Source organism: Larus michahellis, chromosome 9 (genome assembly GCF_964199755.1).
Source record: "Larus michahellis chromosome 9, bLarMic1.1, whole genome shotgun sequence".
NCBI lineage: Eukaryota > Metazoa > Chordata > Aves > Charadriiformes > Laridae > Larus > Larus michahellis.
Window position 1 is genome coordinate 14682188 of NC_133904.1, and position 23064 is coordinate 14705251.

The window sequence follows — 23064 nt, forward strand, 5'->3', positions numbered from 1 at the left end:
ATCTTCCATACTATTTCCTCCACCCTCAATACAAGGAGATGGAAGCTTGAAAGAGGCAGAAGTGAATGATTCACAAGACAGAAAATGCAGTTCGACAAACCCTGCATCTCCTGAAGATGAGGCTTCCTATTTGTAATTATCTCAACTTCATGTTGCAGCCTTCCAGGGATCAGTGATGGATGCTTTGCCCTTATGTAATACAGATGAGAAGTCAGCAGTAATTTGATAAAAGTGAACATTTAAAGGGGCCAGAAGACTATTCAGTCCTACCTATACACATTCCAAACAAGTTCGATGATCCCTCGAGAGGCAGAACATTTAGGATGTGAACTCTCTATGGTGTATCTGTAGCAAAAACCTCATTTGTTTCTTAATGCTTTTCAATCCAGCTTTTTGGAAACACAGTATCTTTTCTCCCAGTATGATCTGGAAACAGTACTGCACTAACAGAACTTCAGAATGATGATGAAAAATAGTTCACCCCTGAACCCTTGAGTAGAATTGTAGGAGGCCAATACAAAACTACTTCTGTAGCCTCCTCACCTTCCTTTCTGCACGTAACAACCACAACTGTTTACCACTATCTGTCCAGTGTGGCAGCCTAACCTTTGAAGATTAAGAAGCCTGAACCAGCGTGTTCAAGTTACCTCCTTCTGGTATACTCATGATTGAGAGAATCAGACAGAAATCCTAGCAGCTCGAAAGGATAAACAAGCTCCTCAGTGAGAAAGTAGTAGCCTTAAGGTGCTGGAAGGTGTAGCATGAAGAAGGGCAACTGACAGGAACTCTTCATGGTAAGAGGTTTTAACAGAGCTGTCCTGCTAATTGGAAAAGATGAACCCAAAATGAGAGGAGAGTATCATTAAGCAGCAAGACAAAATTGTTTAAGGAAAGTCCTTAAGGAAGTAAGAAGCTAGCCCTAACTACTTTCAGCAACTGAAATCCTGAATAGGTGGGCTTCAGACCCCACCTGAAAAGATTATGAAATAGAAAAAAAAAAATCTTGAATGCTAACCTAGCAGAACCACAGAAATTAGTTTGACTCAAGTGATGGGCCTGTCACAACAAACACATAAGAGAAAGCTGCAAGATCAGGAGCATCTAGAAGGATATATTCCAAAAGGGCAAGTCAGATTCAAACGAGGAACATATATGTCTCTTTTTCAAGGGCAGTCTTTTTTGTGCTTCCATACCTACTCACTGAGCAACCATAAGTGGGATCAGAGTGCATTAGCCTCTTGTACTGATTCAATTCTCAAGACTGAGCTCAGGAAGGAATAGAAAAAAAGCACCATGATATTAAAATGCTTCTGAACCTGCTGATTCCCTCCAATTCTCCCTTTGAATGGGGCCTACCTGACCCTCTGAACAATTCATTCTCCTGACTACTAACTGGATATCCAAATCTGCCAAACCCTTCTGTTGTCCAAGAGATGAGCTCTTAGTTAAACTGCTGTATATAAGCAATACAGTCATTATCCTAAGTAGCTGCTGTCCTTTTCATGTCATAGGAGTGGATTAAAAACCTACTGCCAAAAGCAGGATCTGACCTACACCTGCCATACATTTCATGATTTAAGAAATGAATAATTGAATATTCAGTTACCTACCCATTTTCAGTAGCACTTACTACATATGGCTGTTTCTCAAACTCTCTTGCTTTTGCCAAGCAAGTTACAGAAGCGGTATGGCCAAAGAGAATTTCTTTAGATGAAATCTAGGAGAATAACACAATGGTTTAACTAAAACATAATATTTTCAGTATGAACTAAGGAGATCTAAAAGCTAGAGAATACTACTTGTAGATATTATTAAGGAGTAATTGTCATTATGCTTTATATTCTATGTTCTTCAGTCATGTTTCTGGAATGTATAAAGATGTGGATGGATTATGCAGTTTGCATAAACTGCACTCTTTATATTCACTGTAGTCTAAAAACTGCACCTTCTGAAGAATTTATGGAATGCCAAACATTATAAAACATGCAATGTGCAGAATATCTCTGGCCTTCACTCTACAGCATGAAGCAGAAGTGGCAGAGTGAAGTAGGGAATTAATACAGCAAAGCTCTTAATCGTGTGTTTCATACAATGTGTTTAAGTAATCCCTTTGATTAGCTTCACTGCATGCAAAAATCTTAATGGAAAATGGTAGCCCCATAAAAGTGCACACTAAAGTTTCAAGCTATATTTGAGCACGAATGGGGCAGTCAAATCCGAAAAGAACAGAACTATAGTTCTAGGAATGCAGAATAAAAAATTTGAACTGCTTTGATTCTGTTTCATTCTCAGCAAAATAAATACAAAATAGTCAAAGCAATAGCAAATATATGCCAGGAGGCTTGCAGCTTAATTATACCAAAAATATATATTTCATCTTACTCCTCCCATTTTCCTACAAGTGTTTCCATTGTTAACCTGGTAGAGCGCTTTGGTTTGATAAATAGATCTTTTTTCCTTAAATGACAGGCCACGCTCAGCAATTGATTAAAAAAAAAGAAAAAAGAAAAAAGACTTTACAAAATAGGAATCATGATAATTGTGTATGTTTACTTGTCATTACTCACAAGACACAATATCAAATTATAATGCACAGGTCATGATAATCTATGAAAAAAATTTTTCTAAAGTCTGCAAATAACTGGTTGTTCATATAGTCATTTCAACACTTTCTCTTCATGAGTTTCCTATAACAAATATCACCCTATCTTTAAAACTTAATCTAAGTAAATGCAAGTCTGGATGATACCATTGTTAATAATAAAAGATAAAACTCCAGTCTGCCTGTTTGGCACACGGTAGCACAACGGACACAAACCTTTAATTCTGATGAAAGATCCCAGAGGCATATTTGTCCTTCTTGACTTCCCGTAACTATAGTCTGCTGGTCATCTGTAATCATAATAGCAGTGATGCTGTGAGAGGGAGCTATTTTCCCCCACACTGCCACAGCCTGTGCTGATACCTTCATAGTCAGCACCTGAAAACAGAAAAAAGTCATTACAGTTCAAAGTAACATGAAATGTAAAAAAAAACCAAAAACCAAAAAAACAAAAAACCCTGAACAAAAAAACCTTAAAGGAAATTTAATCAACGTCTGAAAAGAGGAGCTACAAAATACTGCTGCAAAATAGTTGATGAGGCATTGAAACATTTTCTAGTTGTTGCCAACATCACACTAACACTTTCATTAACATAGTTATCCACTAATAGCTTAAATATATAGCCAGACAATGATGTGTCCCTATTTTAAGTCTAGGCAGCATCAAACAAGACCAGAGTTAGCAGGGACCAGTACTATCACAATATTGAAATATCAGCAACAAGAGTTATGTGCTGCCCCACACAACCTGGCTTAGTTCCAATGAGCCCATGTCACTGTCTTCTTCCTAATTTTGGTTGCCTCCCCTATTCCCTCCAACCAGCCATGCTGCTCATCCTCAGCAGCTAACTGCTGGAGCATGAAGATGGCACGGGAGCAGGATGTCAATGAAGAGCCTGTGGTTCCTAGGAGGCTAAGGCAAGAGAAAGAGATAATAGAGCTGTAAGGGCAGTGGGTCAGGGATGAAGATAAAAATGAGGCGCAGGACCAAAGCACTATATCCTCAACCATTTAGTGGCTTCTCCTAGAGATAAGACCCAAAAGAAAGGTGGAGGCAGAGTTGCAAGCTGGGAAACAGAGAGAACGAACACATTCTGTCTGCTGCTCAACTCGTGAGTCCCTTTTCCAAAAAAATTTGTAATATAATAGATTTTAGTCACTACTGAGAAAAATTGATTTAATGGAATTGTCTGAAATGACTACTGGCCATTAATTAATTCAATATAGATTCTCAACAACTGCATTTCCAGAAAACTATTTTGGTGTCTGTTCAAACACCAGTACTTACAAAATATCCTGAAGTCCTCCTTACTAAAAAAGTCTAACTTCACTTGTTTTGAAATTTGATGCCTGCTCCTTTTAAAGCCACCTCTGCTTGCTAGCTGAATTCTATACTTGTTTTGCTTCAAATAAAAACTTTAAGAAAACTTTCTCAGTTGCCTCAAAAGTCTTCTGTCACATTGTTTGCTGTTCAAGTTCCCATGTTTGCAAGCATCTAACATATTTCTAGAATATTCCCAACAACACCTTCAAATTGAAAAACCAGCAACTACCTAATTATAAGTAATTTGGCACTTAACTAATCAACTCACTTAAAAAATTTCATATATATCTTATTGTTAAGACTTTTCAGGGGACCTAGTAACACACCCAACAAGTATGTCTCCTCTGGTTCAACTTACATGACACAGTTGATTGTTAAAAACAGACACAGATGAGCAACATCTTTAGCATCAGTGTCCTCATATGAAAGAGCCCTACACTAAGCTGTCAATGTCCACCATAGTCCAAATGCAAACAATCCCCATATATACAAGTCAGCTCTATCAAAACTCCCAAACTATTAACTTCAGTATACAGCAGTCTCCAGCACTCCTTCCCTGTATCCTATGATGGTTCTTCTCTCCTTCATTTTTCTAGAACACCTGTACAGCTGCTTCTGAAGCATCTCTGTTTACCTCTCTTCCTTTTCAGCTTTCTGGAGAAGATGCCAGAAGATTGTTGTCACCTGCTTCTAACTGCTGTCAGAGATGCAAAGGGTATGAAGTTGACTTGTGCTTGTGAAGTGACTCCTCTGAAAACTGGAACTGAAATTCCCTTAAACTTTACTGAGGGCAGTTTTGACTACTACCAGTATGCAGGTGATGCTCAGATAACTGACAGATATTGACCAATATCAAGAATGTTTGTATACATCAACATGTTATTCCCAAGCATGAGTGAACAAGAAACAGATTTTAAGCTCTTCAGATGCACCATTATCTGGTACCATGTGAATAAACAAATATTTTAGTTATTCTTTTCAAAATACTGTATGTCACCTACATTTTATCCAAACAGCAATAGTACCGTTGAAAAGATACTTCAGAGAAGCCACTTTGCAGCCACTAAGCAAAATTCACCTTTTGGAGGTGTGCTCCTATTTGTCCTGAAGAAAGGATAGACAACAGAGCCCTCAGGACATCCTTAGCAAAGATATTTAAAATGAAACAGGTGCCAGTAATAAGGCACTAGAACAGTGCAGTTGGGAGAGGTCAACCAAAAGACATGACATTGAAGCTGAAACCTTGGGAAGAGAGACAGAAACTGGGTAGAACAAAATGCATGGCAGCAGGTAACAGCCAGTCAAAGGTAGTAACACAGGAGTGATGCAAAGTGACATGAAAAGCAGTTCCTGTGATAATTCAGAAGAGACCACAGGACAGAAACAGAGCACAGAAGCAGCCTTTGAAGCTATGTTTAGAGAAACGGTAATACAAACTCTTGCTAAATCCAGCACAGTAGCAGCTGAAAGCAGGGACACAGATAAGACAGATGGTCTTGCTTCCTGACAAGATGAGATGAAGGGCTCAGCTACTGAGAAAAAGGGCTGAAAAGGCTGGTATGGCAGACTATCAAGGTCCTGCCATACAACCTCAGCCAGAACATCAACAGCAGAAGAAGAGAAATCTAAGAGTAAATTAATTGAGGTCAAGAGTTTATTAGGCTAAATCACATTTAGTTTAATTTTAAAGCTCTCTGTGGGCACATCACAAAATACTGAGAGATATTATTGATCTCAGCTTTAGAATTTGACTTTTCTAAAACTTTTTTAAGCCTCTAGTCACATGAAGTATTATGCTTATTGGTGAACACTGAAGTCGTTTTCTCTTCCAGTTCATGCCCTGAAATGAAAGTTGTTCTAGATAGACTCTAATAATATGTTTTCAGGTAACAGTTAAGCAAAGAAAACTCACCATTTTCATAGGGCTTATACAACGGTGGCTGCCAAGTTAACAGTTTGATAAGCCAAATCCTGAGTCTTTAAAATGCATTTTCTTGCATATCATGTAGTCATTTGCACTTGTGCCATGGGATTGTTCAATTAGCATAAAACACCATAAGGCAGCAGAATTCAGGTTTGTCCTGCATTGAATATGAAGTCATAAATTACATCTTCTTGTAAAAGAAGCATAGAATAAAGATCAATATTCTTAGCAGAAGACCTACTGCTGAGCAAGTTATGAGTAATAGAGAACTCAGAGGATCATCAGAAGTCAAAAATGAAACAAATTGCTAGAATTTGCTAATATATAGCTGATCTATTTGCACACATTTGTTTTAGATCTCTATGAGTGTCATGAATTAATAAACAGCTACTACTACAGGCAAAACATTGGTTATAGAAGAGAATTAATTTAGACTGAAATGTTACAAGAACATTTTGGACTTTTTCCTTTATATTATGACTGAATCATAAGAGAAACAGAAAACAGAAGGTATACGAACTTCCATGTCAATAGAAAAGTCCTTGACTTTTTTCTTTCGCTTCTTGTTTAACTTTTCTTTGGATTAAGATATTTTGACACACAAGGTAAGTATTTTGGATGAAGTCTTTGCTTCTAGGAATACATGACTTCCCAGAAATACTGCATACTCGCATGCACATATCCACATTTTGTCTATTTATCTTTATCAAAGTTATTTAGTGCTGCTGGTGGCACCTAGAGCATACTTTTATTTTAATAAAATCAACAGATATTTATCAGACTGTTCCTTTAAAAAAAGAACTGTTTCCACAAAGTCAAATATTGCTCAAGGCATATCTGAGCTGCATGTAGCTTATCAGCACGTGTCAAATTCCTCCAGCTCTGCCCACTCAAGCATGTCTGATTAGCAGTATTAACCCATAATTCAACTTTAAATCAAGTTCCTCAGTCCTACTCCCCATTTCTCTCTGCTTACAACCTAATAAACGTATTTGCTTGTCCTGCCCTTACGATCACATTGTCAAAAAGAACTCCCTCATGACTGTAACAAAAATTTCCCTGTTCTTAGTTAAAACCATACCAGTTTATCCCACCACTAACTTACCGAATCTCTACCATCCTGTCTCTAGTTCTATAATACTTTTCACACTGAAAATGCACCACAAACCTCTGTTAACTTGGAAAATTATCCCAATTTGCACACCTTCAAGGACTTTGGCTGTACTACTTTAGCAACTTTGGACCATTTGTACAGCATTAAATTTTAATTTGAAAAGCAGAGTACACCACTTCTTATTCTACAGAGCTGTGAGGTATTTAAAAGTCTAGTCAAAAGTTTTAAGGGGCCAGAGACCTGACCTTGAACACCTTTAAGCACATATTAATGCAAGGCCTTTCCCGCATCACTCGTGTTTTTTTTGACTGGGACTGGTCATGAACTGAATAGAGTGAAAAAGGTCAGATTATACCATAAAGAAACAGTGCCATCATAACTCAACATATGCTTTCCCCATAGAGCCCTAATTCCAGTATAGTAAGCATATCTTGACTCTGCCTCCCCTACTGACCTTAAAAAAAAAAAGGTTTGCTAGCTTCTCTATTAGGCCCATCTCAGACCGTCCAATCACTGCCGCTATTTAACCTCAGGCACATTTTCTCAAGATAAAAATTATAATCCTAAAGCAGGTTGTTTGGGAACATACGGGTTAGAATGGAAGAGTTCCTTAGGAGCATGCATGTATATGTGCTCACGGTGATCTGAAGTGAAAAATTTGGGTTTTCTTTTGCCCCCACTGAAGTCTGTGGCTCACATTCCCTATTGGTCTTGTGTTTACATGCAGAGTTTACTTAAAGGAAGCTTTCTAGCATGAGACATCCTGATCAATACTAAACTATTAACTACAGTTATAAGAATCACAGTTCTTTATAAAGAAAATACATACCCTGATATTTAAATACATTCAGAATTCATCAGTTCTCTGATGAATGAAGGTCCTTAGACCAGGAACTGAACTTCCCAGTGACCTAATCTCAAACAGTTCACATAATATAACACATGTTGCAACAGAAACCTCCTTATCATAGCTACAGCCCATAACAAAAGCCTTACAGCTTATTTATAGAAAGAGAAAAGATTTTGGGCAACAAAAGATCACTTTACAGGTAACAGTCAACCTGCCAAAATACCTTTTCTGAATTTATATTCATACTTATTTCATGTTTCACATGCATCCTAAACTATCAATCCAAGATCAGTTGTTTCAAAGTCCAGTTAAATGTGTAGCAATCATTAAGAGCACAAAAAAGATGCAGAGATTAGCTTGCAGTCCTGAATATATTAAGGGATTGGCAGCATTTAACTGATTTATTCTATTAAAAATACAAATATTTGGAAAAAAAAACCCTCAAATAAAACAGAAGAGATCGGCCAAAATGATTAAAAACAATTATTGACAATTTTATAAGAGCAGCATACATTTTATCAGTCTAGCAAAATTCTATTTGCTCGGACTTCAATATTCTTGATGGACAAGTAAAATAATATAAATTCCCACCACGCCCCCTTTAGATTCATCATTGAAGTAAACTGTTAGGAAATAAATTTTAGGCAGAGCCTGGTAGGCTTTCATGACAAATTCCTAAGGTTTGTGGTTCCTAAACTATCTCATTCTCCTATTGCTGTCTATTTAGCTTTATCTGACATATTCTCTCTTACTGTCTATACAAAAAAATAAAATTTACCAATACTTTTGTACTATTAGTAAAAAGCTAATTACTTTCCTTAAAAATAGCTTTGACTTGCAGTCTACCAATCCATTCTATATTTCTTTCACAGCTTTCTCAATTTACTTTATGATGTAAATGTTGCAATCTCCTTAAGGATGTTGTATATTATCTCTGGTGATCAGCAAAGATATAATCTTTCCCAAACTAAAAAGTCCACTGTCCACAATACGTAGCAAGTCCATCTAAGAGGCATAAATAATAAAAATATATTGCATTTACAAAATACTCAATAGAAGTATCCAAAGCACAAAATCTAAAGACACAGAAGTGACACAGTGCTCTTTGTAAGCCTGCAGATGTACCACACTGATGTTCATGACACTGCTCAGATTTACTATTTATATAAGTTGCTATTCAGAAGCCTATTGTGTCCATGAATCTGAAAATACAGTTTAACAATACTTTTAATTTGTGAAGCAGCAGGGTACACACGCATTTGTGCAGGTGCTAGCAATGGAATAAATTAGAAAAGAGAAATACAATGCTGAGAAAGATGCTTAACAGAGAAATGGAAATAGAATGGAGATACAGAGGCTACAGGGGAGAAGGCAGGGTGTGCAATGAGGAAAGGAAAAAAGAACATATATGAGGCTAGATAAGTGAAAAGGGAATGACAGCCAAAGAAATGACACTAAAAACAGCAAGACAAGACAAAGGTAACAAAAAGAGATTTGAATTAATAAATAGCAAAAAGTAAAATAATAATTTATCAAAATATTTTTAAAGACAATTAAAAACTGGTTTGTATTTAGCACAGCACACTCCTTTAAGATGTGGAGTCTGCTCTCTGGAGGTGCAGCAGCAAAAATATTTCTGTATTTCAGATATTTTACTTAATACATCTAATGAGATAGCATGCAACAAGTAAAATACTCCAGTAAGTGACATTTCTATCCAATGCCCCACTTCCTCATGTTTTAATATATTCTACCAAAACCCTCAGTAATTCAACACCTTTTCCTCTACTTTGCTTTTTGCAGCTCCATCCTGGAGACCCTGCCTGCCACTGCACTTCCAGTTTAAGATTTAATGGGACTTCCCTTGAGACCTGTCAGGGCTACACCCTAATCTGCTGGAGAAGTCACTGTTGAGTGACACCCAGATCTCCCCTGGGGTGTGAACATACTGCTTTTGCAGTCCAAGGGAGCAAGAGTCTGGGACCAGGAATCAATACAACCCATTTTAACTAGCAAGAACCACCTAGTAATACCTTGTTTGTATTTCTTGAACGAGTGACACAAGAAACACTTATTTCATTCCACACAATAATTCACCACAATCAGAAGGAGCACAGTAAGGGCAACACCATCTCCCAGCTGCTGATTACATCAAAGGTTTGCAGCACAAATTCAATTTTATGATGTTAATCTCAGCCTGCCACTCAGAAATTTTCTCTGAGGGATATGATTTTTCTCTGGATTTCATTTTAAGAATGATTTTCTTCTTCTACAATCAATAAAGATATGTTTTCATCAAAAGACTCTATCTTGGCAGAATTCAATTGGCCATCTCAAAACCTTTTGGTGACACAGTATTAATTAAAATAGTTTATGTTGCACCTAAGCTGGAAAATGGGGCAGTGAAAACAACAACTCAGAACACTTGTGCTTTACACACTGTCATAAGGTACAGTAGAATAATCTTCACCTCCTTGAAGTTACTATTTTACCTCATAAACCGTTACATTATTTTAAGCTTGCTAGAAAAGTGTCACAAGATGCTCTTTTGCTAAGTAGAAAAACTAAAAATGCCTGTAAAAATACAAATTCCCACTTTCTTTCAGTGTTATTAAAGGCTTCAACAACAACCAATGATATAATAGCTGTTTAAGCATGTCAGACAACAATTAATACACGTGAGCTAGCTAATTTGGCTTTAAGTCACATATATCAAGGATGTGGTATATATACAAAGTTTATTTGAAAAAGAAATACACTATACAAGTGTGTTTGGAGCCATAAAAGATGTCTTTAAAGAAAAACAACCACATTCGTTTTTACTGTCTGAAATACAGTGTCTGAATGTCCTATCAACTACCAGAATAGTTATCTACAGGAAATGAAATGTTGCTTAAGCACTATACAGAACTACATATATGCGAATTATTTGCCACCTCCAAAGCCTTCAGCATACAAATAGTATTACTTAAGTCATGTTCAGTGGAGTTACTTATATTCAAATGGTGAGATGCTTTGCTGAAGCAGAGTTTCAACCAGGTTCCAGGACATTCACTCATCAATTCTTAGAGGAAAGCACCCATGACAGAAAAGGGACATCAGTTTCTGCAGAATGTAAGCTTTGATTTCTACAAAATTGCATCTTTCTTACTTAAGGAGAGGTTTTAACCCTAGTTTTATATATATTAAGTTACGCCTACCTTTATTGAAAGTAACAGTTTTCCACATGAGAAAGTGCTGCTTCCTTATGGTAGTAAAGAGACAGGTCCCTACATTTTCTTAATTATAAATTCTCTTATGAGCAGAGAGACATTTATGTCCTTTAAAGAGTCAATGATCCCAACATAATCCCACATGAATCAAAGGGTCTACCAGGATGGTGTCAACTCCAAGTTTATGGCCTACATAACTTGGAAAGCGTAGAGAGTAATAAACTTTAAGTCTGTGTCAAGACTTCCCATAGATGCAAGCAAAAGTCACATGTAATCTACAGGAGCTTTGATCCACTTTAATTTCTATGAAATATCACATATTCTGTAATGAACTAGCCATAATTAAGCCTAGAGAATTCATTCTTGTTTACGTTGCTTTAACACAAAGGATATAAAATCTGGCAAGGTCAAGACACATGAAACCTAAAAAAAACCAAACTTACACAAATCTCAAATAGAGGCAGTGAATATGCATCAAAACTTTAAGTCACTCATTTTGTCTTCCTTAAGTGACCTTGAACTCATTTAAGATAAAGAAAAAACCCTGTTGGTCAGAGAGGTAATGTTTTTGGTTCAGCTACATTGTACTCTGGAATGTTTAAATAACAAACAAAATTGGAATCAGATGCTGGAAATAAAAAAACTAAAACATTTTATCAGCCTTTAGTTTCTGGATAGCGATGTCATGATCACTAACCAGTGGTATAATCAACTGCATCACAAGGATTTCCGAACTCTGAGAATAAGAACTCCTTATTTTTCTATTTTGCTCTTTGACTACTCTTAATTACCCAACAGGCCTCTCTGCAGTGTTCTTTGCTATGGGGCATGCAGCTGTTTAGTGTAAACAACTCAGATGGATTTATTATATATACACAGAGTCAAATCTGCTTAAGTAAAAAGACACTGTTTAATTATGAAGCAGAACCAAAGTCCAAAGCTGATTCAATACATTGCAATGCATGCATTGCAGGTTTCGTTACAGTAAACTTCTAATTTTAACACTGAAAAAATTTTAATAGGAAAAACCCACTCTTGTCATGTAATCAATCCCACTCAACTGACACAAACATTTTGAGCAGAACTAGCTCACCACAAGCGCCATTTTTGCAATGTGAATTCCCAAAAGATCATAGTTCTGTATTAGTGGCATTACTGACATGCTAAAGTTTCATAATATATTAAGAAAACACTACTACTGTTCCTAGCAGCAACTAGAAAAGTAATCATGACAGAAACACCATAAGGCTCTAAGTGAGCCATCCTGATTAATTTTGTAATTGAGCAAGTCTCAAAAAATCTCGAGCCAGAACCATTTTCAAAAGAGAACAGAACTGCTGTAAAACAAATATAAATTTATTTCCACTCTAAGGTTTTGCATCTACTCAATAAGGCAACACAAAAGCATTTTCCCATTTCAATGAGCTAATATTTTGAACTCTGATATATCTTCACATTACTGCTTTTCTGCAAGAAGTTCAGCGAATAAGTATAGTCTAAGACAATTGATAGAATGTATATAATTAATTAGATTATCTTGGAATCACAAGTTTCAGACATCTAACACCATGAGGTTAAATAGTCGATACTAAACACACAGAGGACCAAGCAAAACTCCCAGAAACTTGGATGAAATTTGCCCAAGAAAGAACAACCTGCCGCAGCAGTCAAAGAGGCTCAGCGCCCATGAGGAGAGCGCGGTGCTCCCCAGCATCCCCGCTCCTCTTGGCCACGGCAAAACCCAAACCCACCCTCCATCGCCCTCCTGAGGCGCCCGAGGAAGCAGAGCCCTAGGCTCGTCGCCCCCAGCCCAGCCGGGCTGGCGGCCTGCGGGGAGGAGGACCGGCCGGGGAAGGCGGCTGAGAGGAGCCGTGCCTGGAACCGAGCTGAGCAGGCGAGGCCACGGCACAGCCCCTTACCTGCAGCCAGGCACCGCGAGCAGGAGGAGGACCGGCCGGCGGCAGCGAGAGCGCGGAAGGGGAGGGAGCTATGATGGGTTTTATGCTGCTCCGGAGCGGCTACACCCGGCCCGGCCCGGCCCCGGTCCCGCCCCGGCCGGGCGGCCGCGCCTGGGCCCCTCACGGCGGCCGGAGTGAGGGCGGCGCGGGCCAGCGGGAGCTCGCCCTCCCCAGCACCGCCCGCAGCTCGCGCCGTCCTCTCAGCGCCCGGCGGCTCCCACAGCTCGCGCCGCCCTGCCAGCGCCCGCCGAGGGAAGGGGTCTAGGGGGTAGCTTTCTGCCCCAACAGCCCAGGACGAAATACGGATCAGAGAAAGAGTACGTGGGGTTAAATTCGGACTACGGCCCCCCCACTCACCCACCTGCCCCTCTGCACGCCCCCTCGCGCTCCACAGAGCCGGGCGGGGCCGCCCCCCACCCAAGCCGGGGTGGATAGTTGAGGGCCCAGCCTGCCCCTCAGAGATTGCCCCCCCCTCTGCGACAAGGCATAAGAAGCTTTGAGTGTTCGCCCTGCTTTAAATACAGTGAAAAGGATATTTTTGCTAGCAGGAGTCGGATGGCGGTGCAACAGCAGGTGGTGCTGGTTGTCCTAACGAGGGGGTGCAGGTGCGGGCCGGCGTTGGTGAGGGTGCTCTCAGGGTGGAGCTTGATTTCCCACAGGTGTGGGCATCAGCAGCAGCTACGGTGTCAGTATTTGAGGGCAGGAAACCATTAAACTGGGCACTTCGTGGTATGAAAGGTATGGGTTATTGAGGGTGTGAGTTTCTCAATTCAAGTATTTCTGCTTGAAAGCAATAAATAAGTTATAGTCAATGAATACAGTAAGAAAAAGAAATACATTGTATATTTGTTCAAAAATCTCTCTCTTCTCTGTTCAAAGGCCAGTCCCAGAGAAGCAGCAGTCTACGAAAGGTTCTTAGGAGGAGCCAAACTGAACTGGTTGTACAACATACATGTGAGTTCATTTTAACTGCTGAAATACTTAGTCAGAGCTACATATAGGGCTGTAAGGAAAATAATGAGACTCATTGTTATAAAAAAACTTCTTTTCACTAAAATTATGATTTCCTACATTTGTTGCCTGATAGTTTTTTTGAAATACATAGGGAGTTGGAAGGTTTTTAAGATATTTAAGTATGGTTTTTAAGTATATTTTAAGAGATTTAAGTATATTAAGTATATATATTAATGCTTCTCCTATTTTAACGTAATAAGTATGGTAGCTAAAGTATGTGTTGTTTTTATTTTAGTATTATTATTGAGTTTGCATTTACGCTAAGACTATTTTCCTGAGGCATCTGCCTTGAGATGAGTAGTAATGCTCTAAAATGTGTTAACGTAATTAAAGTCTGCATCTATGGGCTATACTCTAGAAGTAAGTGAATACAATAATAAAAAAAAATTAAAGAAAATAAAAGTATGTAAAGGTTGTAACACTTTGAAACATAGTTCTCCCAAACTTTTGTTTTTGTTTTAGTAGTTCTGTAGTTCAGATTTCAGGAGATTCTTAATGCAATGGAATAAAACCCTTTAAAGATGAGTCTTAAACCATTTCATCTTATGAATGATTTTATGTAGGTAAGTAAATATAACTTTTATGGAAAGGGTGGTGTTTGGTTAGGTTGCATCAGGCCAAGTGAAGAACACTGAAATATATCTTAGGTGAAAACTTACAAAGGTACTTTTTTTCTGGCCTTGCTTCTAGGGATTTTAGTAGTAATCTTACTGAAAGCAAAATGAGATGATACAAGTCAACTTACTTTAAAAGCAATAATGTTATTTTTCTCAGAAAAGATGAATTCTGTCCCTTTAAAGTCAATAGTGATAACTGGAACCTCATCTAAAGTTTTTGTAGCTAAGAGATGCTTATCAAGAAAGTGAAATAATTGTATGAGACTAAGTAACCTAATGGATAAACTACATATTGCTTATGCTTTTTTGGCACTTTGTGTGAATTGTGAATTCTGCCTGTGAACCTAAATAAATAATTTTGGCAGCCTCTCCTTAATCATCCATAGGTGGAGGCTTCCATAAAAAAAACTGTCACATACATTTTAGCACAACTTGACACAAAGGGAAGGTCACACCAAAGACCTTAATTGCATCCTATGCTCAGAGAGGGTTGTGAAACTGTGTGATTTCTATTTTGCCTTTCAACACCATATTTGTCATCTTGGTAAAATAACTCATTCTATAAAAGTTGTACACATAATAGTACCATACCATTTAAATATATTTAGAGGTGCACATTAAAAATACTAGTTATGAAAGCTATATGTATCATATATACTGCTTCCACATGTTAAAAATTATCCCCCCAAAACATGTGGATTTATTTTGCTCTATATATATATTGTCTACAATATAAAGCATTGTGTTTAAAAATACATAGCTTTTCATCGGTTGTAAATGTGGTAGCATCTCAAATTACAAGTTATAAGCACTGATCCTACCTGAAAATAAAACCTCCCACACCTTGTCTAAAGTTCTAATGTTAGTAATTCATTTTGGAAAGAGCGATTGAACTGCTACAGAGCTAAAACAGGTAAATCATTAAAATAGCATTTTTCAGTAGTGACTTAACACAAAGTATGTTTTTCTGCACTAGCTTAATAAGGGTGAATGTTGAACAAATTTCCCGAACCTGCAGCAGTTTTTGTGTATATGATTTAACTTTGCTTAAAAATAATTTAACTTGTACCAAACTGCTAGAAACTGGATGTATGCCAGTATAAAATGCCCACATACAAATGTGTGCTATTATAGCCAAATTGATTTACCACTATATCTCAAGCTAAACTGATGTAACCTATGTCAAAAGTACTCAGGTAAGACAGATTTCAAATCACAGTGTAAGCAATAAAAGTCTTCTGCTGCAAATTGTATTATTCACATACCACTATTCTTTTAAAAATAATTACTTGATTCTAAAAATAAATTGTGTGATCTATAGATATCACAAGATTTTTAAGATAGCATTGTTCAAGGTTTGGGAACTCTGTTGTAATGTTTTTTAAGAAATTAGAAAGTGAGGTTTTGATGCATGTTTCAAGAACAAAATCTAGAATTTTAAGAGTAATGCCAAAAATGGACTTGCCTTAAGTATTAGAGTGAACCAGTTATTGGAATCATTTCCATAACTTTTGCCTGTTATTTCTGAAAGTGTTGATATGATGGTCAGGTTCACAGAAATCTGGTTTATCTCTCTCCTTTTCCTGTGAAATGCTCCCTTGCTGTGTCCCTTTCTCACTGTCCCTGGTTTAGACATCTCATTATTTTCTTGAGCAAACAGAATTGCTGGATGCTGCTATTATGCTGCTGTAAAATCCCATATAGGCCATAGCAGTAGTATGAAAAGTAATCAGATGAGGTTAAAGATTTGATCCTTTAATTATTTTTATGATGTTTATGGTGTAAAAACTTTTTTTTATGTAAGTAAGAATACATACATGCATTAAGTTGAAAATCTTGTGGCAAAGACAACACCCATACAGGATGATAAAATTACACAGATTAAGTATTTGTATATCTTTCCCTGTTTTGTGGCACTGGTTCTTGGCAAGAACCTGCATTATGGGAAAGCAGAATGAACACAGGCTACCAGCAGTGATATCAGCTGGGTTTGCATATGAAAACAAACTGTAAGAGTTACCTTGGCTCAAAGTACTTTTTATGAATAACTTGTGATGTTTACAGAATATTCTTGAATTGAAATCAATAATGAGTCATAGTCCAAGTTAAATGTATCACAAGTTGAAATATCACACCTGACAACTGGTAAGGAAAGGGAGAATATGCACAAAGAAAATTAATTAAAACTGGTCACGCTTTTGAGCTCAACAGATCACTTCTTTCTATTGGAGAAAAGAGAGATCTGTCCTGGACCATTGGATCCCCACAAGGGAGGGAAGGGCACTTCACAGATGAATACATACACAGGAAAAGGGTGTAGGCATGGGAAGAAACACTTCTGAAGGAAATAAGACTTCTTTTCAAAAGTGAACTTTCTGCATCAAAGCTACAGTCATCAGTTGCTGGTTGTATTCTTTGGATATTACTTTCACGTGCTGTTGCAGGAGGTTAGCATTCTAACTCTAGTTCTCTTCCAAATCTTTGATCTGACATGCGGACCACTTAATCTCATTTTATCCAAACATAATTGTTTGTAGCAGAAGCGGTAAAATGAGGTTTTTGTGAAGTATTTTTTCAGATTCTTTTGTTGAAGAGGACTTATTTTGTCTTGGTGAGCTAGCGCTAGATTCAGAAATGCCAAGTTGCATTGCAGACTTGGGTACTGGTCTACTTGGAGACATTATGCGGCTAATTTCCCCTGTTTTATTTTCCTCATCTGTAATTTAATAAAAATTAGATTTTCTTCCATTATGAAAAGCCTTGAAACCTATTAATGAAAAGCACTTAAAAAAAACTTTGAAAAAAAGCTTTTATACGTGTAAAAAGTTGGGCCTGTTTCTTATGATCTGGGGTTGTGTAGGTACCTGTACATTCCTATTTCTCACTAAAAATAATCTTGGCTCACTAATTTATTAACAATTCAGACCATATAATAATTTTAGTCTCAGTTGTGATTATTGTCATTCGATAATTAATTTCTCCATCTTTCTTCTCTTCAGCTCCTTTTAAGGAGTTTCTTCTTAATCTGAGTAGGCAGCAAAGTAGCTTCAATAAACTAAAATATTTATTTGGCCTCAATTAGCAATCAAGGCATGTTTTTGAGATGAATACAAGCAATTAGTGGTTAACAACACTGTTGACAGACGTCACATACCGAAATATCAAATAGCATTAGCTTAGATTACATTAGGGGATAGTTGTCAAATACTGAGAATTTATTGTATTATCTTATGTATAATGTGATGAAATATTGATGACAAGATGTCACATTTCATGTCACTGGAGCTATTGTTTTGCAAAGATAAGCTATGGGTATGTTCACCATTGGATATACTTCTGGAGACTTAAGAATCCTGTTGATTAAATCAGTGCTTTTATGAGAATAAATGCTATTTCACAAATTGCTATCAGATAAAAGGGTGAGATAAGTCTATACCTGTTACATTCTGGAAATAAAGCAAAGCAGTGTTTGTTAGTACAGAATTCAATCTCTTCATGTCTTTCTTACTGGATTTACAAACTGTACTTTTTGGTTTAGGTTTTTTTATAGAAAATAATAATGCCGTAGCTGCTAGGTCCAAAAATAGGGCAGTTTCACAATATTATAAATTTTAAAATACAAGTAACAAGTATGTGTTTGCTTATTTATTGTTACAATAAAGGAGTGTAATATATACTTTGAGATGCTAGAGGGAGCAAACTGAAAACAAGGAGGAAAGTGAGATCCTATTAACTGCTTAATTTTGCTTGGAATGCGAAACGTGATTGGTTAGTGTTGAATTGCAGTTTAACTGCATTTTAAGCTTCTAGAAGTAACCTTCTTGTTTTGTCCTTCTTGAAAATATTCTTAAAGACTTTTTTCTTGCTGTAATTACTCACTTCACACTTTTGCCTTGCAAGATTATCTGCATGAGATAGGTTTAGGTTTTTTGTGTTTTTCTGAGGAAAAGTGTGGAATTCTAAATTAAATTTTAAAGGGAAAAGCACAAGGGAATTGTTGTAACAATTTTTCCCAATTTTAAAATTCCTCATAATAAGCATCATGACCACACCTTTTCCAGTATCCTTGCTCCTGTAAGACTATATAATGTAGGCAATTATAGCCGGCACATTTGTGTCTAGAAGTTACTCACTTTATACTTTTGTGGGACATGAGAATCCAGCAGAAAGAAATTACCTATTCTGTCTTTCTACAGAAGCAGGATAGGAAATATTTGGGTTTCTGGTAGGTATGTATTTAATGTGTCTTCAGGGTAAAAAGTGAGATTTATTTTTTTTAAGAAAAGGCTGAAAGTGGTGAGCTATTACAGATATTTTAGATATATTCATTTAAGCACTCCCTATATGTTCATTAAACAGAGATACAAGAAATAAAGATCTCACATACTTCTTGATTTCCATTATGGTTCTGTGTCTTTTCTTGAATATAAGCCTTTTAAAGTGAGCTGAAGAGAGGATTACAGTTTTAAAAATATGGGTACAGAATTCTCACAGATTAAATGCAATCATTGAGTGTTCTAGGAATGGAGAATTTTTGAAAACATTAAAAAAAGGCACATTAACTTTGCAGCATATGTAACTAATTGTAGACTCATAAGATTACTAGGGCTGACTGGGTTAGAAAACATTCTGCTAATGTGCTAAATCACAGAGTAGTCAAACTAAGACTCTTAGTCTGTTTACTTAGAAACATTTTTTCATTTAAGAGTCAAGATGGGAGAATTAATGAGCCCTACCTAATTTCTTTATAGGAGCTTTATTCTGCCACCTTTTTTCCATGCGGACCAAGTCTGCTGACACTAAGATAGTCAACAAGGTTCAAGCACTCTACTAAATCACAAATTCAGAGGGATGACAGTATGCATACAAACATACCTGAAATGATGAAAAATGGCATCTGTTTGAGATTTATCTTTAGGAAGAGATACACAGGCCAAAGTAACAAATCCGGTGCATAAGATAAATAAAATTCAATTCTCTGAAGAAAATATCAAGGTAAATTTTCTATGATAATTAAAAAAAAAAGTACTGGATATGTTTACTATTCAGATGTGTATTTAAATCGAGGAAAAAATGGACAAAATATTTTTTGTCATCTCAAACTTTTCATCTGTACTATGAAATACAATTCTGTATTTTGGTACTTTTTTTCCCCTTTTTGGTAATGTCAAATGTTTAGTGTGCTGTGTTTTAAGAGATAAATAAGATCTGAAAACATCTGAAGTTCATTCTGAAATGAGAAATAGTTGCAGTTTTCCAGAGCAGATCAGGCTCGAGCCACTAGGTGTCTCTAAACGTAAAATAAACGTAGTCAAGAAGGCAGCTAAGACTACATAAGAACATGTGGAACAGAGACGCAAGACACTGGAAAACATTTCCTTTCATAGGGAACCAACCTGCGCTTTTAATAATCAGTTGCTGAGTAGAAATGCTTGATTTGGCCTCATGAGTTTCTTTTGAAATTTATTCCTCCTTAATTATAATGAGCACAGTTTAATTTTTGCATGGCAGTAAGCAATTTTACAGAAATCATACCACTGAGCAGAGCTACTGTGAAATAAAAACATTAGAAAATCTTGTTTAACTTAAAATAGATTCCAAAAGAAAATAATTTTTTCTTTACGAGATTTGTATTTCTTTGCATTGTTTAGGGTAGCTTTTTTGATCTGTCTTGCTATACAAAAGGGACATGCTTTCTGGGGCACGTGACTTCAGTGGTCCAAATGACTCCATGTTGAAGAGACAGAGGTCACAGTGGGGGCAGAATAGTATCCAAACTTAAGGACCGTAATCAGAGTATGTGGTCCTCTTCCCAGTTAGTGTAATGGTTCTGGTTTATACATATTTAGTTTCTATTTATGTAAAATAGTAAAAATATTTTTCTTTCCTTTGGTAGCATTCCTAATGAGAAGATCCCAAAGCACTGGACAGATGTTAATTCCAACACTATTTTCATAAGACAGGTAACGGATAGTTTTTTCAATCTTTATGAAATTGGAGTCAAGGAAGGAGAGATGTGAAGTGACATGCAAATTTGCACACAAAAACCTTACGGTTAATTTGGACTGAATAACCTATTTTTGCGAAAGCTTAGGACCAAATTAAAAATGATACAGTTTTCTCATTAACTCCAGCTATTCAATTATTGAAAACATTGAAATTTGTGGCACTTATTTATAGTTGAAATATCACTTTTCTGTAACAGAATAAGAATTAACCTGTGAGATAAGTCTGTTTTTAGTCTAATAACCTACTAGCTCCTGTGACTTACAAATGACAGGTAGAATATGAATTTATGATATGTTATTGTATTTTTCTTTGTGTTAAAACTTCATCTTTTTTTTTATTGCTGTGGCTTAACTTTTTGTTATTAATCTCCAAAACTGTAGTGAATAGATATTTCAATAAAATTTGTATCTATGTACTTGATGGTTAATAACACATAACGCTTTGAAGGAGGGCTCTTCCTTTGTTTCCTGTTGGAAAAGGGTAAATGGAGTGCATTGAACTCATTTATCAAGGTGATTCTTGTGAAGCCCGGAACACATCACCTATTATCCCTAGCCATAGTTGTGCCTATCTTCTGGAGGCAAGGACAAAACTGATCTAATTTGTAGTTCCTATCTTCAGTATTGCTCATAGTTTCTCAGGGTCAGAAATCAGCTGATTGATTTTCTGCTTATCCTGTCGCTTTGATGATGTATCTCTTGATAGCATATTTTGTTACTGAGTTCATTATTTCTATCTTTTATCACTTATGGAGTCTACTGAAAATTATAGTATACACCTGGGGATGCAGAATCTATACTTCTGAAAGGTAGAAATGAACTGGCTGGAAAACCTGATTTTTTTTTTTATTATTTATTTTTCTTGCTTTCCTTATTGAATTCCTTCTCGTTGGTTTCAGCTTTCTTTGTTGTTATGACACAATAATGATATATTGCTGTTTATCTTTGAATTTGATCTGAAGAGTGCATAATTTTTTCCCATAATAGACAAAAATCTTCTCCCACTAGTTCTTATTTTAAGCCAATGATTGACTTCAGGGGGAAGGCAAAAAAAGCAGTGTATCTCCTAGTCTTCTGAGGTGCCTGGTATATTTCTTCATGTGCTACTGTGAAGAGATGCCGATGAATGGCGATCAGCTGAAAATTTCACTCACTAATTTGCAAAGGAGCAAACTCCCTTTCTTCTCAAGGGGGAAATTTCAGAAAAAAGACAGTTAAAATGTTGGTGTTCCCGGGTCAAAAGTTCTTTAAAAATACGCATAAGTTAGCATAAAAGTGAGCAAGAAAAGATGGCTTCATAATGTTCACAGATAGAAATGTAGGGGATGTACGGAAACTGTTCCTCCACTCTATATTTGTAATATCAATTGAAATTTGGCTAAATTTTTTTTCCCACCAAGTTTATTTTTTATAATTTGCTTCTATAACTAAGATATCTTAAAACAGCAATAGGTTGTGTTTTCATTTTGCTGTGAAAGTTGAGCAGTTGTCTTCCACATGTTTTTGCAATCAGTATTCCAATGTGCTCCTTTCCTTGTTTTCCTTATGCAACATATTATATTAAAACCTATGAGTTCATGACCATAGTTGTTGCATTACAAATATCCTGTAGGGGAGGAACTTCCTGAGAAGAACAATATGTAGTATTAATGCCAAGTAGGTAAATCATCAGACTGAAATCTCCTTGCTTTTGGTGAATTAACTGAAAGATGTTGGCAGTCTTCAGTTTGCTAGCATGTGCTATATAAATTCACATAAAGAGAGAGAAGTAAAAAAAAAAAAAAAAAAGGTAGATTCTCACTTAAAAAAATAATAAGTAAGCTCACAAATTAAAATAATTGTATCCTCCTTATATCAGTTGAGAATTTGGATTGAAAAACAGTTACATACATCTTTTGGAAGCAGATGACTCAACAGTGTCAGGTATTGGATGACACATCCTTAATAACAGCATTGTTCCTAATTACTCTTTTCTATTGAATAGAGAGGAGTGAAAGCATAGACAGATTTTGATATAGCTTAGATAAAAATGCAATGTAAACAATTCCTTTTGTTTCTTTTTTTCAATATCTTTCTAAATTCTTGATTCTGCATATAGATCTGCAATGTTGGGACCTTTTAATTGGAGTTAACTTATAGGACTGAAATGTAGTATCAGGCATTAAATAAGAAATGGTAATATGGAAAAGGGAAAACATTGCAGAAGGCATGACTAAGTAATAGCGTAATTACTTGAGGTACTGAAATTCTCAGTTTGCGAAACATGCATGTTGTACTGCAGCTTCTACTTGTATGCCCTTTAGCCAAACACCATCTTGACAGCTTGTTCCAGCTCAGTACTTTTCATTATTCTTTTATTAAATATAATATGTGCTTTTTCCAAATGAAAGAGCATTTGCATGTGCCCTGTTTTCAGTCCACAGTGACCTTCTCCCTGTGTT

The 23064-nt window shown here is 36.6% G+C and overlaps 2 protein-coding genes across 4 annotated transcripts in view; one reads left to right on the forward strand and one right to left on the reverse strand.

Moving 5' to 3' along the window:
* The window catches only part of WDR72 (WD repeat domain 72), a 123291-nt gene extending 110236 nt beyond the window's left edge, over window positions 1–13055 (reverse strand). For 2 of the 3 annotated variants that reach the window (XM_074601416.1, XM_074601413.1), the window contains exons 1-2: window positions 2819–3413; window positions 1611–1717 (exon numbers count right to left, since the gene is read on the reverse strand). In XM_074601416.1, coding sequence (XP_074457517.1) covers window positions 1611–1717; window positions 2819–3001 — 290 coding nt within the window. In that variant the 5' untranslated portion in view covers window positions 3002–3413. Of the gene's footprint in view, window positions 1–1610; window positions 1718–2818; window positions 3414–12945 lie in introns of those variants that run through there. The other variant, XM_074601415.1, reaches the window with a different exon arrangement.
* Window positions 13056–13859: 804 nt separating this feature from the next.
* UNC13C (unc-13 homolog C) overlaps window positions 13860–23064 on the forward strand; it is a 239651-nt gene continuing 230446 nt past the window's right edge. The window contains exons 1-2 of the mRNA XM_074600306.1: window positions 13860–13938; window positions 20512–20578. The gene's annotated coding sequence lies outside the window, so the exon portion shown is untranslated. The remainder of the gene's footprint in view (window positions 13939–20511; window positions 20579–23064) is intronic.